Below are 18,413 nucleotides of genomic sequence, written 5' to 3' on the forward strand. Positions count from 1 at the left end.
GAGAAAAAGAGGGAAGGGAAAAATATCAGATGCAGTGGATGACCTATACAATCAACGAACGGTTTTGAACGCAGCCAAAAAACACTGAAGGAGGAGGAGGCTAGGAAATCATTCCACTTTCTTGAGTCACAAAAAGAATATGTATATTTTCTTCCTCTCCTTTTTCTCTTTCTTTCTTTTTTTTTCTGTCACGCTCGTGTAGACAGAAAAATCTATTTAAGATGAATTTCCCTGTCCGGTAAGTCCACCTCACTCTTCGCTCTAGCTGCCACTACTGCCTCAATAAAAAATAATAATAATTTCCCCCTTACTCCATATAATTATAAGACGAAAAATATCATATATATTTAAGCCATGCATCGGGATTCGAATTTGTCCAACGGCTTCTAACGATTATGCATAGCATCATTATTTTTTTTAGGCAAGAAATAATCGGATTGGAGCTTTTTCTGCATGTGGCCAATATTTCTTTTCTATTCCGAAAATAGGAGTTGCCGGCATATTCTATGAGCCCTCTCTAGAGGGACTCGAGTCTCTGAAAGCACAGGTTAGGGGAAGAATGACAGAAAACCCCGAGGTAATTTTGCTGTATATTAAATCCTTGCAGTTTTGAGTAATTTCAAAATGATCGTCAAATTAAAAATGCAAAGATTATTTCGTGGGAAAAGGATGAAGATTTGGAATAGAACATGGACTTTTCTTCATCGTGCGCAGCAGGAGTTATATAGTAGGAAATAGTTTATTTGGAAGAAGAATATCATAGCACTGAAGCTCTTATCGTTTTGGCAGTACCCGGTTCAACAATTAAGAATTTGATAAAATTGGTCTTATCAGTTCTCTGCTGACATTGGCAATTCTAGAAATTGACATAATACATCAAATAGTTATCTGCCTTCGGTGTACAATTAAATGATAAAAAAATTGTAATTGCCATTGAAAAACCATTAATTAGCTGATCTCTCACCCAAAACCTGGTCTAGTGGGAAAAATGAATTTTGTCTATTGACTCCAAATAACTCTTTCTTGTAATAATTTCATTTTCGTCATTGGGTTATTATGACCTGGCCTACACACAAATTTCACCTACCTTCATAGTAAATATGACCCTTTTCTTATGTATATTTCATAAGTTTAATGTGGAAATCTTCTTTGCCCAATATTTAAATTACAAGATTTATAACAACTTATAGAGTTATTGAACGCATCAGATTTCAAAGACTACCTAGTTTTTAACACATCCCCCATGAATAGTTAATGTCTTGTAAATCATATTTTTATGAAGCAAAAGGATGTTCAGGTGAAAAAAAAAATGGGAAAATTGAAGACATTGTTTGTCCTAAGAAAAATAGAGAGGTGTTTTTAAATTTTGTACTGAATGGTTTCCACAAACAAAACCTTTGTATAGAGTATGGGGGAAGATGAAGGTTTGGTTTTTATGGGACCCAAACCATCAAATATACAAAACAATGCTTTAACAAAATGGATTATCAGTTGATCTTGCGTTATCCATCTCTTCCAAGTTCTTTTGAACCAAGCCGCACGTTGAGGCCCTTTTCTCCAAGATGGATGGACGGACAACTCATTACTCATCATAAATTTCGTCCCATCTTTATCCCACAAAACTGTGTTAGCATGGGTCTCTTCTGCTAAGTAAATGACGCGTAAGTAAGACCCCGGTCGGCGCAGACCTGTTCATAGATCGCCATAATTTCTATTGTTCTTCGGGTTTCATTAAATTTGGTAATGAGAAAATCCGAGCCTACACTCTCCGAAGACTAGCTTCGATAACTAGCTTTCTCCGGATAGGTCAACACCAGTCAAATTAAGGACCAGTCAAATTAAGGACCGATTTCTAGCATGTCAAACATGACGGTGTAACCAAGCGCACCAGCGGTTCTACTAATTACGTTATTTTGCAGCTTGGTGACTGACTTTATAGCAACCATGCAATCTGCTACCCAAATTCTGCACCTCCCATAAACTGTATATTTATCTTTAAGTATAAATTCATATATAGATTATTAAAACTATTATCAAATATTTTTTCTGAAGTTCAAATTATAGTGTTATGGAAAATAATGAAATTTTGGTAAAATTTTGTTCTAATAAATTGAGTATATTTATATAGAAAAAAAATAGCAGGTGTGTCTAAAATGCCGAAAATGTGTCTTAGGATCGGACCTCATCAAAACACTGCCGGACCTTGAATTGATGGACAGAAAATAGGAGAAGCACCAATTTGTTTGTTATTCGTAAATGGAAAATATGACAGCGACGGCTTTTTGTTTTAAACGTGACTTTTTGCGTTCTTGTCCGAATGTTGTGTGGTCAGGGGAAATAAAAGCATCAGCATGACACTCCGAATTTAGTTAACTTTGCGTGAACTCTTCACTTTGTCACAATTATTATTTATTTCACACTTTCTCATCAATTACACCTATACTTTGCATAAAGAAAAAATTATCATTTCGCCTTGCATGTCGCTGACAAAGTTGATTTACCCTAAAGATGATTAAAAGTTGCTCATTTTGGAATTTATAATTTTTTTTTTTATCAAATTGGCTCTTATCATTTTTTCCTGTTAAATTCATTTGAATTCATCTCATATTTCATTGATCCAATCACCGAAAAATCATTAGTATCCAAGCATGCAATCTGTGGTTAACTTTCAACATTTTGGGGGTGAGGGATAGATGTCTGTAATAAATTTTCATGCACGTACCATTTCCGTTGAACTGTCCAAATTCCTCTGAAGATAAAAATACATTTTATTATAATTTTGATTTATAAAACAAAAGCATGTTAATACAATCAATTTTCTTCATAAAACAATTCATAATTTTTCTCTGGTTTAAAAATAAGTGAAATTAATAAAAATTGCCAACACACATCGTTGTACGAGTTGCTTATCCTAAGCTCGTGCAAGTGGGCGGAGCTAGGAAATTAAAACTCCGGCATCCTAATTTGCATAAGCCATCCCATGGCCACGCCCTCAATAAACCGTGAATATTGATGAAATGTTTACGGATGTCATAACGAATGGCTACCGAATAAAGAGAGGTTGTCGGGTTATATCAACACAGTCTTAATTTTGTCAAAAGGCAAAGAATCTTACAAATAAAAATATGTTCATCATTTTTTTCGAGTTCAATTGGGTTGGAACTGAACAAATAATAATAGAGACGAAGAAAACAGATGGAAAGATTTGGTTTTTTGGGAGTGTTTTATTTTAATGTCTAGAAATGTAAACCCTTCGAGATATTCACATTCTTATAAAATTATAAATCCAGATTTACCCCGTTCCTTCTAAATCCCAATTATTTCCCCCTAACCCATTAATAAAGACGTCCGGAATTCCTATTATAAAATAACAGTACTGAGAAGACAGCGGGCATGAAAGAAAAGGGGGCGTTCTGGCCGAAACACTTCGTTACTCAAGTGAGAAAATTCCCTTACAAGTTACAGGCAGTGACGTGACAATAATTATTAGATAATCCCCGTTATGTATCATTAACTCCTATTGTGTCAGAGGAACTGAATGAAATGTACGCGGTGAATTTGGACCATCAATGGCCGTACCACGGTTTCATTACAGGCCATGGGAAAAAGTTAGCGAAGCGCACACCGGGGTTGTCGTCAGTGTGAACGCTCAATAAACGGTGCATGTCCCTAGAAATAAGTAATGATTTTGACATTTGACTATGCCGTGCTGTGCAATATGTTGGGATATATATATATATAGATTTGTATTTATGTAATTTATAATAATTTACATTTCATTGAGGGAAAATATTTAACGTATACATTCTCGCGGTTGAAATAAACTGATAAACAGGGCAATTTTTTTTCTTATGAATAAAAAAAGAAGGATGACAAGAAGTGGATCCGCCCCAGATAAGGATTTGGAGATGACCAAAACGTGTGGTGAAACATTCGTCAATTTCGACAGAAAAATTCATCAAGTTCTGTTTTATCTTGGTCAACAAACTCGTCGGAGAAAAACATATTAATCACCTTTAAATGTCAGATGTTTACAGATTATATTGCAATATCTATTGGATGTTATTGTGGAAGAGAATCACTCCCAAAATCAGTCAAACTTTACTGTTCCAATAACCATTGCTTTTCCTGCTTTTATTAATTTAATTTCTCTGCACTTTGGGCCATGAGTGTTTTCACAGAACAAAACAAAAAGTATTGAAAAATTGTGATACACTTGTCTTATCAAAATTTATATTAAATCTATGGCAAATATTTTTTGTCTAAGCATTATTTTTTTTCTTTAGTATTAAACTATTTAACATTTTAAATGAAAAAAAATCAAATAAACGTAAAACATGGACACTTCATCAATATTTTGCGGGTTACGAAAACTGGAATATAACAATTCCCTATTCTAATTATGATGAAAGAGGAAATCAATAAGGTTGAAAGAAAATGAAATAAAAATTCTTAAAATAACCTGAATTTGATAGATAATAAAATACTGCTGACTTGTAAATAATAGAATTTGTAAAGTCAATGATAACGACTGCGCTGGGTGCTACAAACAGGTTTTTTTTCTATATGTGACCCATCTAAAAAAGGCATTAAAAGCGACCCAAACGTGATGAATAGATACATTAGCCGAGTATGCCGGTGGTCCAGTGTTTTTCACGTAAATGTCATATTCCCCCAGCCCTCTTTTTATAGCGAGATTCGAGATTTGTTTGAAAGGCCTAGATTTATAATTATACTTTCAAAACTATAATAAAAATCATTTATCCAAAGACTCAAAAGCATATAATTCTGAATGAACCTGGTTTTCTTCTCTACGTAATTATATTATTTTTATTTTATTTTATTCAATTCAATTCAATTCAATTTATTTCACTCAAACCGTCAACATTATATATATATATATTTACAAGTGTAGGTATAGAGTCAGAGGTACATGTACAGTACAAATTAGAGAGAAAAAAAATATGAGAAAAAAGTACAAATGTTCAAGGAGGACAGACTGATTCAAAAATTTCATTTATAAATAAACAAAGTTTTTTAAATTTTTTAAGTTTTAAAGTAGACAATTTAAAGTGTATGTTGGAGGTGAATTATTTCTATGACGAGCAAATATGAGAGAAGTCCCAAGCTTTAATATCATGACTTCTAATTGAGAATTGACAGGTATAAATTAAATCGTGTCAAACTTAATTCCGGCATTATATTTATCTTCTTTTTTTCTTAATACAAGGTTCATAATCCGTATTTCAATTTCCAAAAGCAGAGTTTTAATTCCCCCGAACGTCGCAGACTCTATGAAATCTCTGTATGGTGCACTGGTGTTTCAATGCTGGGCGAACTCGAAAATGATCAGACTTTTTTGTCCCGGTGTAAGGGAGGTAATAAGCCGATTATTCCCACAATTCACAATATCTCCCACAACACGCCATGGTATTTTTTTTATCTTAATCACAACACCCAAATCTCCGCGGAAAAACACCTTCAGAAAAGTACTTTCATTATAACTTCTTAATAACTCGGACAAAGCTCAAAAATTATAATCTTAATTTTCTTTTCATAATTGTATTTCATAGAAAACCGATCTGAATGTTTTCATTTTCACTGGCTACCATTTAATTTCGCGTTTACAATAAATTTCAATTAATATTAATTAATAGAGAGAAAAATAAGTTATTAAAAAAACAGACAAGCTCCTTACCATTAAAATCGACATGGTTTTCCATGGGAGGCATTAATTCAGAGACCATTTTACACTTCCACCACGTAATGGAATAATAAATCTTACTAACAATAAATACGTGACAGCAATCAAGGGAAATTGAAGAATGTCGAACATGTTTGTCGAAAAAGCAAAATTTACAGTTCCAGGGGAGATAACTATCGAATTGTTTGTGTTACGTGGTCATTTCATCGCCTCCAGTTATTATCTTGTCATGTCCACAATGTACCGCTTACAAGATAAGTTCATAGAGACATTCCAAAGCAGGCACAAAGTAAATCAAGTCATAAAACCGAGATTCGATACATATTTTCTTGCCAATTTTAATTTGAAATTGTAATTTGAAATTGAAATTCTTAAATCTGAAATATTATAAAAATATGAAATTCTAAGTGTGTCATGTTGACTATTACATAACGTTAAAAGATATTGTTTTGATTTCCCCATAAGTTCCTTTTGACAGATTTTACGGAAATGTCGCAATGATTAAAATATAAAACTTGTTCCCAAAATGGAAGCCATTTTTCATTTTCTAATATTCCTTTGTTTTAATTTCACGCCACCTCCTCACGATTCTTGGAATTCCCCAATACATCCACAATAAAAAAAATGAAATGACAAAATTTCCTTTTCATGTAATAATGATATTCAGATTCCGTGAACTTTGAGAGATAAAGATATGCATTGCAAAACAGACATGAATAATAGCAAAAAACAAACGACTTGAACACACAGGTGACAAAACTCTGTGAGGTAATGTTTGTATGTGTCACTTGTCATTCCTGAGAAGTTCTATATCAAAACAAAACATCTCTCCCCCCCCCTCTCTCTCTCTCTCTCTCAATATATTAACTTCTATTTCTATATAGTTAATTTACGTAAATTCGATAAAACTACTTCAAAGCAACCCAGATGGGTTTATTATTCTTCATTGTAAGTTTAAAGAAAACCGTCCTATGTTTTGTGCTTCGTGAAAGCTTATTTATTGCACACATAACCACAGCTATGTCAGTTCTATAGACCTTCTACTTTGCATGCGAGATTTATAATTGTAAAAATGGTCCCCGATGACTCTAGCTTTATCGTTATTTTGTCCCTCGGACTTAACCAACATATCAGGTACCGAAATGGCGTGAATGCTAAACAATGGATCTTGGAGGAAAAACATAAAACCCTATGGTAAAAACACCGCTTACGATGTTATCACGGGTCTCCTATTCAGGTTATAAATATTCCAGCGACAATATGGCGGGTACTCGGATGCCCTTTGCATTTATCAACCCTATTTTGAAGGGAGAAAACAAAATCCTAGCACAGGTGCAGCTAAATATATACAGATCTTGTTTACGTGGAACCTTTTTAATCGCCTCGGCTTCATTGTTTGGTGGGACCAAAATAAAGCCGAACTCTAAATATTAGCCTATTCAGAAGATTTGGATTATGGGTTGAAGACAAAATTGGAATGTAAATACTCTTTTGGGATAAAATAAAAGACAGTTGCCACTGGAAAAAAAATTCCACACTCTGTAAGCTTGTCACGATGTCAGAACCTTGGATGTAGTGTAACCCGGTCCAAACAAACTGTGAACAACCCGACTGAGTAAACACGCAATACTACAGTCAACTAAGACCCTTTACAATCGGTTAGAAACACACAATTTTGCCCCCACACAAAGACTTAGACATGAGTGTTACTCTTTTAATTCCTCGTCATATTTGGCTTGCAGCTATGTGATATAATGACATTGGCCAAAAAAATCAAGGTGTGAATTTTTTTTCAATGGTATTAATTTTTATACTTGCATAAATGAAGGGAAATGAAATCGTTTTCAAAATAAGAAATTCTTGACACAGAGCACAATAGCGAAGAAAACTCTGAACAACCATTGACATGGATTGAGTTATAGACTCCACACCTAGGATGGGGAAAGTTCTACTTTATTTCATAGATCAAGACCTCCAACAAAGAAAGACCTGCCAAAAACCAATTCAATAACCACAGGTCTTCGTTAAACGATACCGCCATTTTTTTCGCTCAAATTCTATAGAAGATGACCACCTTCACACGCAAATGGAAAAAGAAGAGATTGAAATTGCTCAACACATCGGAAGAAGATCATACACCTTTTAACACACCTAGTGCACCCTGGGCGAGTGACAAAGGTTAATACGAGGTTGCCATGGCGACGTTACAGGTAAAGTTTTTCGATGAAATAATCCCGAGGAACCCCGGACAGGCGCTGAAAAGACAGTTGTAGACAGGGTATATTGGGTCCATTCATAGCTAGAGTACTCATCACCAGACCTCGTGTAGAGACTCTCGCTGCGTTTTTCTGGGGGACTAATTAAAATTTGTAAATTCAATTTACTGTCACAGTTTTCCTCCTTTCAATGCCCGACTCCACCATTTGCACTCCTTCATTCCAAAGACCTATCAATAAACGGGTTTTCATCGTCCTGTTTGAACAAAAGGGAATATATTGAATTTTTATTTGATACACTATACCTGGAGACAGGTAGAATTAAAAAGAGAAAAGTTGACAGCTCTTTGAAAAGAATAAAAATGAATGTGGGTTGTCAAATCCGCCGCCGATGTGTAATCGTTAGACTTGGTGGCATTACCAAATTCGCTCCGCAAGGAAGTCCTACAATTACGAAAAATTCTTCCCATTGCTGTTACTTAGCACAGAACCTCGTAGTTTCCACAATCCTTGCAAAAACACTCCATATAGGAGCGTTGAGTGTTGACAAATTGTCCATAAAACACTTCACAAGGGGCGCAATTAATTAGTCCAATATCTGTTCTATGCTGCCAACGATCTCTCTCTCTCTTGTGGTGGTGTGTGGAGAACCAGAGTAAAACAGGCAATACCGTCGCCCTATAACCAAAGTACTGTTTGGAAGCGAATGAGCGGCGAAGCGGTGCTAGGGACGTCAGCAGAAATATGACAAAATCCGTTACACTTGGCGTTTTATGAATGAAAGTCATACTTGGATGGAGCTAAATACTCGAAAAATTACTCGAGTCTGAATGTGTATTCCAGACAAATATTTTAAGTAGCATATCGATATCAGGCGTGAACAATGTGGTGTTCTTTTAAAACGAAGACTTGCATACAATAATCCCAAAGTTTGCTTATAAGGTCCAGCGACTGTCTAAGCCCCAGGAAGACTTATTGGAAAGCAAGGGACTGTAACGACCAAAATAAACCACATAACTTAGACTCGGTGCACCGATACTGGGTCAACTCGACCTTAATGGATATAGAGAGGGGGCCCCAAGATGCATACCATTCGTGCAACTGACCCCAATCCCAAATATAGATGAACCGTGTACAATCCCTTTGGGGACACTTTATATAAATCAAACACCTGTCCCGACAAATATAGTTATGTATGTAACTAGGTCAATTTCTTGGATGCTTTGCATTTACTACGATACAAATATAGTGAGGGGATTCTAGTAATAATTATTTTCAAATGCAAAATTAATTTTAATATGGTGTGAAATAGTAGATGTTCACGTGAAACCCTATGCAAAAGGTGTTAAAAAGGTTCATAAAATTGAAAACTGGTATAAAGTTTTATAAACTATAGACACTAGTGTGAATCAAGTTTCGTTTCAAACTCTTCTCAGACATAGTGCATGCATTTGATGTGTCTAAACACACGTGTCCATTGCGTGTCTGCGATCGGTTATGATGGATTCGTCTTCTGTAATCTAGCAATCACATCTCTCGCAATTATAATTCAAGATTTAACCCAAACGAATTGTACATTGCAAAGGAAAAAAAATCAAATTGGCACACCATTCTTCTGAATTTCTGAATTATTTATGAAACCCAGACTTTATCGTATGGGGCTCTGAAACAGTGCGACATGTGTTATATGGGGAAAATCAAAAAAAAAAAGTCATAATGATTGTAGTCCCAGTAAACCCAATTGGACAAAGAAAAAGGCAGGATGATGTATTGAGCTTTCAAAAAATCACAGGATCTTATTACCATTTTATTGCTTATTTGTCACTTTTAAACGATAGACCAAATTCATTTTACCACCTTAATTTTAATTTTTTCGAATTTTAGTAACAGAGGGGGGAACATTTGTCTTCAATATCAAATTCTGTTTTTTTCAAAGCCAGGCACTGTCTTGAATAGTTTGCAATCCATCTTTCTTATTTACTAAGGAAGTATTTGCAAACATATGCAGCTTAGACGAAATTCAAATCCTCATAGGTCTTTGCAAGTATATTAATTAGATTTTGTGCAAAGTGGTTGAATAAATCAATCACTAATAAAGACTGTGTCTGTGAATACATTAAAGTAAATCTAATTAATGGAATAGGGCTTTCTAAGAAGTAGAATGCTAAGCTTTACAAATAAGGCCACATTTACATGTAGATATTTTATTGTACGCGGTACTTTTAGTGTCCCCATGAGATCTATCTATAAACAAAATCAGGACATCTATTTTTCTGTTCGACCGTTTTTTTTTCTTTTTCGGAAATTATATTTCTTTTTGAAGGGGATTTTTAGTATATCTAGGTTGAATCTTTATTTAATTAGATTTGAAGTTGTCTTAACATGATTTGTTTGTATTGATACTTGTGTCTGGATTTCAACTGAAAAGTGTTTTTATAAATATGTATTTTTATAATCTTTCAAATATCAATGATGGTTGAATATTACTAAAGGGGATCATCATGTGGTTTTGCGTGAAAGATGGTCGTCCAAAACTTGAAATAGAAATACTTAAAAGACGTTTTTATTAAGAGTTGACCCAAATTCTTGTTACGAAACCATAGTACGCAAAGTCCTTCAGAGAATGTTTGTAATCACACACCATCATGAAGATATCAGGCAAATATCGAAGAGCATAATGATTTAAAATCTTTAACAGACGTGTGAAAGACGGTCATATGCAAAAGTAAATTGACATTGTCATCAAAAGGTTTTCACTTCAGATACTATCCCAACAATACGTGGTCTTGCCAACAAAACATTGGTCCCAATGAACAAACAAATTGAATAATCACACAGCTAAAACCAGAAAAAAATTCGCTTCATTAGGAGGAAAACTCGCTCAACAAGAAAGGATGAAAGGCTAAGTAAAGTAAATTTCGTTGTACTTTTCTTGCAGAAGGCTGTAGCAAATCTCATAAAATCTCGCGGGATCAATGGCGAGATTTCTGACCTAACTATGCCATACGTGCATTTGGAATAATTATGATAGAAATCTATATTTGACAAATATGTTTTTTGTAGCTCCTGAGAACGGATGAATAACTAAAATCAACTTCCTCTGCATTTGTAATAAATGGCTTTATCTTTAAGTAATAGCCTACTTATTAGTATAGAATCACTATACTAATTAGACATTGGCTACAGAAGCTAATTATATTAAGCTTATCTTTTGTTTAACGCATTGAGAACGTGTTACTTTGCGTACATACTTTCAGAATATCATGCAAGAAAATTGAGTTAACGTATCAATTATTGATCAATTGTTGCTTTAAAAAATCAATAAAAAAAAATGTCAACACGCAGAGACCTTGAACGCTAATTCTGTTTTTTTTAAACGGACACATTATACAATAAGTTATACAAGCTGTATCCCAAAAATGTAGGTTATATAAGAAAGACTACTTCTCTCTACCAAAATTAGGGGGGTATATAAAAAAGGTTTGTAACGGAACTAAAGCAGTTATAATTAAAACTGGGACAGGTTTTCGTACTTTGATATTGAAAATCAAAATCAAAATACCAAAATTGATTGAAAGAAGGATTCTTATAAGGCATTTTAGATCTTGAGTGAAATTCTCGATGTGTTTTTGTGTAGACAGGAAGTAAAAGCCAGCTGTATGAATCACGTGGCAGATTGAGATTTACTCACAAGTATTATAATTTAAATTTCATGCATACATACGATCTGTTAATCTTGTCCTTTAATATTTATCGATAGTGAACATTAGTATTTTAGTGGATATATATTGTAAAATTTTATTTAGGGGTACTAAGGGGTTAGAAAAACAATAATGTAATTTTGATTACAAGAAAATGTCTTGAACACGAAGGAACTTAAACTGTATATACAGTTCTTAACAATATGGCTGAACCATTACTGTGTCATTTTACTGACTTCATGTATAAATATGGGTATATGTGATCATTCATCGAAAGTGGTGTATACATACATTATTTTATTATTACTGACTATGATTTATTGGAGTAACATTTAATAATTGGGTGTTACTATTTTTTTAAAGTGGGTGTTCGCAATAAATTCAGTTAAAAGTGAAATCCTTTAATCAAAAGAACATTAAATATATAATGTTTTTTTTTAAAGAATTGGAACTTCAGAAGCAACTTGCATTTTCACACGGAAAACTGTGACATATTTTTATTTCTAAAAAAGGAGCTGGTAATTTAGATAACTTTTTCGGTAAAAATGAATAATTTATCAGAGTAATATTCCTTCATAAGACACACGATAAAGAGGCTGAACTTTAAAGCCACTCTTTCCGTCCCTATCTAAATGGAAAACTGCAATTTACATGAAATGTATATTAAAAAGATGAAACAGATACGAAGCAGCTATTTACACTTTAGAAATTTTTTTTTTCAAAACCTATGGGGGAAATTAAAAGGATATATGAGGAGAATTATGGAGGAACTTTAAGCCCAGGTTTGTGAGACCAGGCGGTGTATGTCTCTATAATGATGAAGTAAAAATATAAAAATAAAATTTTCTCTGTTTTGTCAAAGAGATGTCAACAAATACATGTTTATTTAAATTATTTGACATGACTAATCAGAAATTTACAAGTAAACTAAGTACATGTGAGGATCTTTTACTGCCATATTTTTTTCTCTCTTTTAATATCAGCAATTAAGCTGTAAGGTAAAAGTTTACACAAAAGTGCAGGCCAGATTTTTGTGTTGTTAATAATCTCTTTGAAGAAAATGCAAAATGCAAAAAATTTCATATCAAAAGCATGGAGTAACATTGATCCATTTTTGTGTATTAAGCGTCCATTTGCATTTGTAATGTTCATAGAACTATGATTAGAAATTAAAACACACCATCTGTCAGAATGTTGATTAAAGGCAACGTTTATGATTGATTTTGTATCCATTCAACAAAGCCTTGTCTACAAGAACAATATTGGTGGCATCTACATGTAAATGTGTGATCATTTGTGATTGTGATTAGTTAAGTGATTCTCAACTATTGAAATGCAGATCTGAGAAACATGTGAACCATTCCTAAAAATCTATCGTCCAATCAAAACGATTTTCATGTGAATATGATAAAAACTAATGTGAATTTGTATATTGTTAGTCACAAAATTATGATAAAATACTGACAAAATGCTATTGGTTCAACCCAAAATATCCCTTATTTTAATCAACACAGCAAAAATGACAATTTCTTCGAAACTTCATGTGACCACAAAACCAACCTTAAACTTTTCTGTGGTTGTTCCAAAGCTTTCCGAGCTAAAAAAAAACACCGAGAAACCACCCAAAAACGTGCGTTTTTCCTTAAAAGATTCTAGAGTGTGATAAGTTGAAATTAAAGAAGAGAATCGAGGGGGTAACACCACAATTAGGACGCCTTTATTACTGATATATTGATGATTTAAATGATTTCTTTCCTGCCCGAAGTCATAAAATTGCGAGAAGAAAGAAAAAAAAACTTTCTAAAATTATGAGCAAATTCATATACCGCCGGTCTGATTTATGGGAGCTTTAATTATGATAATTCATTCAGATCACTTCATTGTTCATTTTCGTGAATGCGGCCTAGGTATGTGTTGGGCTCTTTGTCAAATTCCTTACAAAAAAGCAATCAACAGAAAAGCGTGTGGATAAAAAGAAAACGACCAATTACCCATCCGAACTTATGCATATCCGTCATTTGTTGTTCAAACAGACGAAAACACGAACTTAAAGATAACAAAAAAAATGGACTGAGGAATAGAAAAAAAATAAACAATTATCTTTTGCAAACTACCCGACATGTCTTTGAATAGCGGAATCGAGGATTGTTTTTACTGTATTTTAATCGTCGAACGGACGCAGGCTACCCAATATACACGCACCAAATTGATTGGGAAAATAAATATCTCAAACAATCGTCTATTCCGCCAGGGGACATTTCGTACTGGTCACTTTGATGGACCCCGATAACAAATGAATAGTCTCTCTTCTTTCTATGAAAACCAGTTACCCTAAGGCTCGCCATCTTCTGGGTGATAGGTGTAATAGGCGCCCGGGTTCAACATCTGAACTTTAATTATCTTGCCTTCTACTCTGGGTGATAATGGGTATGGTTTTTATCGTATTTGGTATCTAGATTTTACATGAAAATTTGGATGTCCTGGTAATGGCTGCCTTACTTCTTCACTATAAACAGCACAGCATGGATACTGTTTGCATTTATGTGTATGTTTGTGAAAGTTTTCTAAATCAACATATATTGCGTGAAATATTGCAATAAGACACGGAACAGCATAATGTAGAAACGGTTAAATTACGATATGTTTTAAAATCTTGTGTAATAGCTAATCAATTTTTGTATAATAGTTACACAGCATACTACAGACAGCACTTTTAACAACTCAATGTCTCCCTATTTTAATATTGATCATAATTTGAACAATTAACAAACCACACTACCTAGTTCAAATTTCGTTATACGATCCCCCATTGTGTGAGGTGGGCTTGAATTATCGTTTTGTCCGGATCCGGGTACTGGTATTCTAATTGTATAATAAGCCATAAGACTCCCGATAATGACTGGTAAAGGGAAAGGAAAAGAACCTGTCTTCGATGCCATTTTTAAGGCGAGTTAGCTTCGTTCGGTCATATGGGAGTAATTTGACAATTTGACAATTGAGCGAAGTATTCAAACTTGTACTACTCTTATTCCTCATGCCCCAAGCTGAGAATTCGCCAATAGAAAGAAAGCCAAACAAAAGAATGGGTATTTTGGTATTTGATTTAAACCAAGGATTCGAGAGAATTAGAGAATTGTTTCGATATTTTATAAATATCTCAAGGGTGTGTATCAAGATGTTATACAAAAGACCCTTTCATCGAACCTCGAAGCGTTTTTAATTGAATCGACACCTTTCGGGTTCAACCCTACTAAGCTAACAAAGTCTTGCCCAAATGGAAATGGGGAAAGAAGAACAAAAATATCTTTCATTTTTCCTCAAAAGGCAAAGCAAGATCTACTTTAAAGATAACTATACTGACACTGCTGAACTTTCCCATATTGCAATATCTGTGAGATGATTGAATGTTTTCATTTTCACGCATTCAAAAGAGGAAATGTTATTTTTAAGCCAGAAAAACTGAGATGGTAAGACATTTATTTATCTGTTTTGGTTTGGCCTGAGAGACTGTAGTGAAATGGAAATGTGGCATACTAGTAATAAGTGGCAAAATAACACTTGTCCCTGGGCGATATTTGACATACATCTGATGAACAAGCATGTCCGCTTATATTAATTTCATGATGAAAATATGTTAGCAGGCCTAGTGTGTGCACAAACGTTTCTAGTCGATTTTACCCGCAAGTATTTACTGATAGAAATAGGTCTATTGATTATCAAGCTCCTTCTCGTGTGTCCCATGTAAAAATAAAGTTCGATTGAAAAATGAAATTATAAGAGAGGGAGCTAAACATACACCAATACACACAATCATGTATACACACATTGTGGAATTAAATGAACCAACATGCACTAATTCGCTTTCTCTCGGTGTCCAATGTTTTGGATGTGCTGCTTGAGTGAGAACCAAAAAGGCGTGGAAGCCAACAAAAAAAAAAAAAGTACACGTCCTTACCTTTTCCAACAACTTTGGCAGAACCATCGGTATTTATAACGACTGCGTTCGTTACGATCGTGTTGTTGTTGGTTTCATTGGGTTGGGACATTTCAGGCATGGTTGGGATCTCCTCTTGTGCGACGGGGATCAGGGTGATGATGGTCGGCTGAGCAACCGTCTCATCCTGATCCTCGGGGGTCTGGTCCCGCTCTGGGGTCGCCTCCATACTCTCCGTGTGACACTGTAAGACCTCCACGGTGAACGGTTTGTGTTTTTCCAACAACGGAGTGGTTTTTCCTTATTCAACAACTTTTGGGATACACCTGTGTCCGATCCTGGTAAATTCCACTGGAAAGATATAGTTGTGAAAAAATTGTGTCAAAGAAGTTATTCCAGCGAATCATAATAAACACCGATCATTCATAAAAGTTTGTAATGCTCTCATGGTTAAACTTCCGTAAGAAATGTTGACAGAAGGCAACCATGTAAAGCCGCGCAGCGGTTCGCAGGTCGGAGCAAACATGCGTGAAGAAAATAAAGAGTATATACACTACCTGTCGATGGTGTCCAGTCAACCGTGTGTCGGACCAGACGAACAAGAAAAGGGAACGAAACCAGAACCAGAGTGGGTAAGGAGACAGAACCACACAGTTCAAGATGAAAAAATGGACGATACGTTTACAAAGCTGGCAAAATCCGTTGTAATGATTTTGTCTATTTTTTTACCTTCATGCATATTTAAAGATTTACCTGAGAGTTGATTGGTCGGCCTCGTCTTTCCCGCCATTAAATGGCTTCGTCACCGACGTGGTGTTTCGCAAACAGGCGACATAGATTTAAGAACTAGGGCCATTTTATGTGGTATGTGGATGCTTATTTTTCGTTTAAGAAGGCATTGGGGATCATGTGTTAAGGTTTTGTGTTTGTGATCACCTGAATATAGCTACCTGATCCATATTATGGCTGAAACCCGACACCAGGTGTAGGGCTAGGAAGAAAACGGGGCGTGGATTTGCATGACAAATCTTCCCTGCCGTAAACGTTATAATAATTAAGGTTATGACGACAATAGGCTGTATGATTGATATATCAGAGGCACCTGATGAAGGATAGGTTGATTATTTGTCACCGAAATTCTCTATCAGATGGGACAATCTTCAAAAACAACATCGAGAAATTCATTTATAGATAGTATCAAACTTTGTCTCGTTGCTTTCCTTTCGACTTTTAATGGTTTCAAGCTCGCATACATGTACCAAAAATGTTACACTAGTAAACAAGAGAAAAACTATCAAATACTAAGCTAAAGGGTCCCAGCGAGCAAAGCCCATTTTTAGAGGGTTAAAATCTCTAATCAACAAAGATCTATGCAAGCAGCCATCTTTGTAACAGAGCCTAAAGGCAAGATCTGACGGAACACACATCTACCTGGACAAAAACCGAGACCAGTTTCTTTTTTTATATGCGTGCGTTTCGTATTTACTGTAGGCATATAAAGAATAAACCCCGAGCGAAGTACACCCAGCTAAGGCAAATATCGCATTTCGGTTCTTTATTCCTGCAGTAATACGACGGTATAAGAGGGCATTAATACACCTTTGAAACCCACTTGGCAGTTCCAATATGAATAGGTAAATTTTTCTTCTCAGGAGGACTGTTTTCGTTTTAGTTTGGGGTCCTTAAATAATAAAAAGGTAATGATTGTTTTGTTCAGGGACACACTCTTGTAATGGCTCCCTTTTGCAAACTGCTAAATGTACGAATTGTTTAGTCTGAACAAAGGATGGTGACATTGTATCCTGAATTATAGAACATTTACAAATTTATAGTTTGTACTTGTCACTTTTCCTTAGCTAAAATTGATTATAGAATTTATCTTATTATTTATTAACTTTCAACATTATGTGGGTTTCAAATATTTTAAGAAAAAGAACTTGGAATCCCCCCCCCCCATACAACCATAAATGAATTCTCTCAAAATTTAGGGGGTAATCTGCACGGTAAGGTATATTTTTTTTTATTAAACAATGCATGAATTCATTTTTGGAAAGAAGCTATTAAAAAACATGGTATGGTAATATATGACGCATGAGTAAGCAGATCTTACAACTACACCATGACATGTGGAAACCGGAGTTTGGCTTTTTCTTCTATTCAAAGCTCATTACTGGGGTCCTCCAAAACTGGGGTAAAAAGCGTGACCCTGAAAGGTCAGGGTCCTTTATAATGTCAATTAAACCTCACACTAAGATTTGCTGAGTAAATATTTGTCGATGTAAGACACTGCTTGTTATTTTTATCATGTTGTAAATTTTGAATTTACCGGGTGGCTGTAAATTTTGAATTTACCGGGTTGCAGTAAATACAAAATTTACAACATGAGTTGTCATGTTATAAATTTTACATTTACTGCCACCCGGTAAATTCCAAACCTGCAACATGACATTTCGGTGATGCTTTGAATACAACTCCAAAATTTCGGTCTAGAAGGAAATGGTAACTTGATGAAATATTTTAATCTACTGTACATATATATATCAACTGTTGGTTGTGTTTTGATTTTTTGGGGCATAAAACTTGATCTAATTTACATTAAACAAACAGGTGCTTTAAATATTCCTTCACTTATACATTGCCATTTTGAATCTATGAGCGGTTTCCTATTTGATACCGTACCCGTGTGTTTAGGTAACTCTAACCAAGGTAGGTGAATTATGCAATCTTTGACCCAGATTTATGAAATATGCAATTTACATAAAAATGTTTGCACATGTGAGTATTCAGGAATTATTATTATCAGTATTAAGGAAAATACATATAAACAGGTTGTTTTGTTTTTGCTTCGGATCGGATTT

General features: G+C 34.6%; 1 protein-coding gene across 14 annotated transcripts in view; it reads right to left on the minus strand.

Annotated features, from left to right (window-relative positions):
• LOC128167884 (paired box protein Pax-5-like) overlaps window positions 1–18,413 on the minus strand; it is a 53,292-nt gene that overhangs the window by 31,547 nt on the left and 3,332 nt on the right. For 5 of the 14 annotated variants that reach the window (XM_052833851.1, XM_052833850.1, XM_052833844.1 and 2 more), the window contains exons 1-3: window positions 16,113–16,288; window positions 15,577–15,906; window positions 2,723–2,749 (exon numbers count right to left, since the gene is read on the minus strand). In XM_052833851.1, coding sequence (XP_052689811.1) covers window positions 2,723–2,749; window positions 15,577–15,784 — 235 coding nt within the window. In that variant the 5' untranslated portion in view covers window positions 15,785–15,906; window positions 16,113–16,288. The other 9 variants (XM_052833853.1, XM_052833849.1, XM_052833846.1 and 6 more) reach the window with 5 other exon arrangements.

Source organism: Crassostrea angulata, chromosome 10 (assembly GCF_025612915.1).
Source record: "Crassostrea angulata isolate pt1a10 chromosome 10, ASM2561291v2, whole genome shotgun sequence".
NCBI classification, from domain to species: Eukaryota; Metazoa; Mollusca; class Bivalvia; order Ostreida; family Ostreidae; genus Magallana; species Magallana angulata.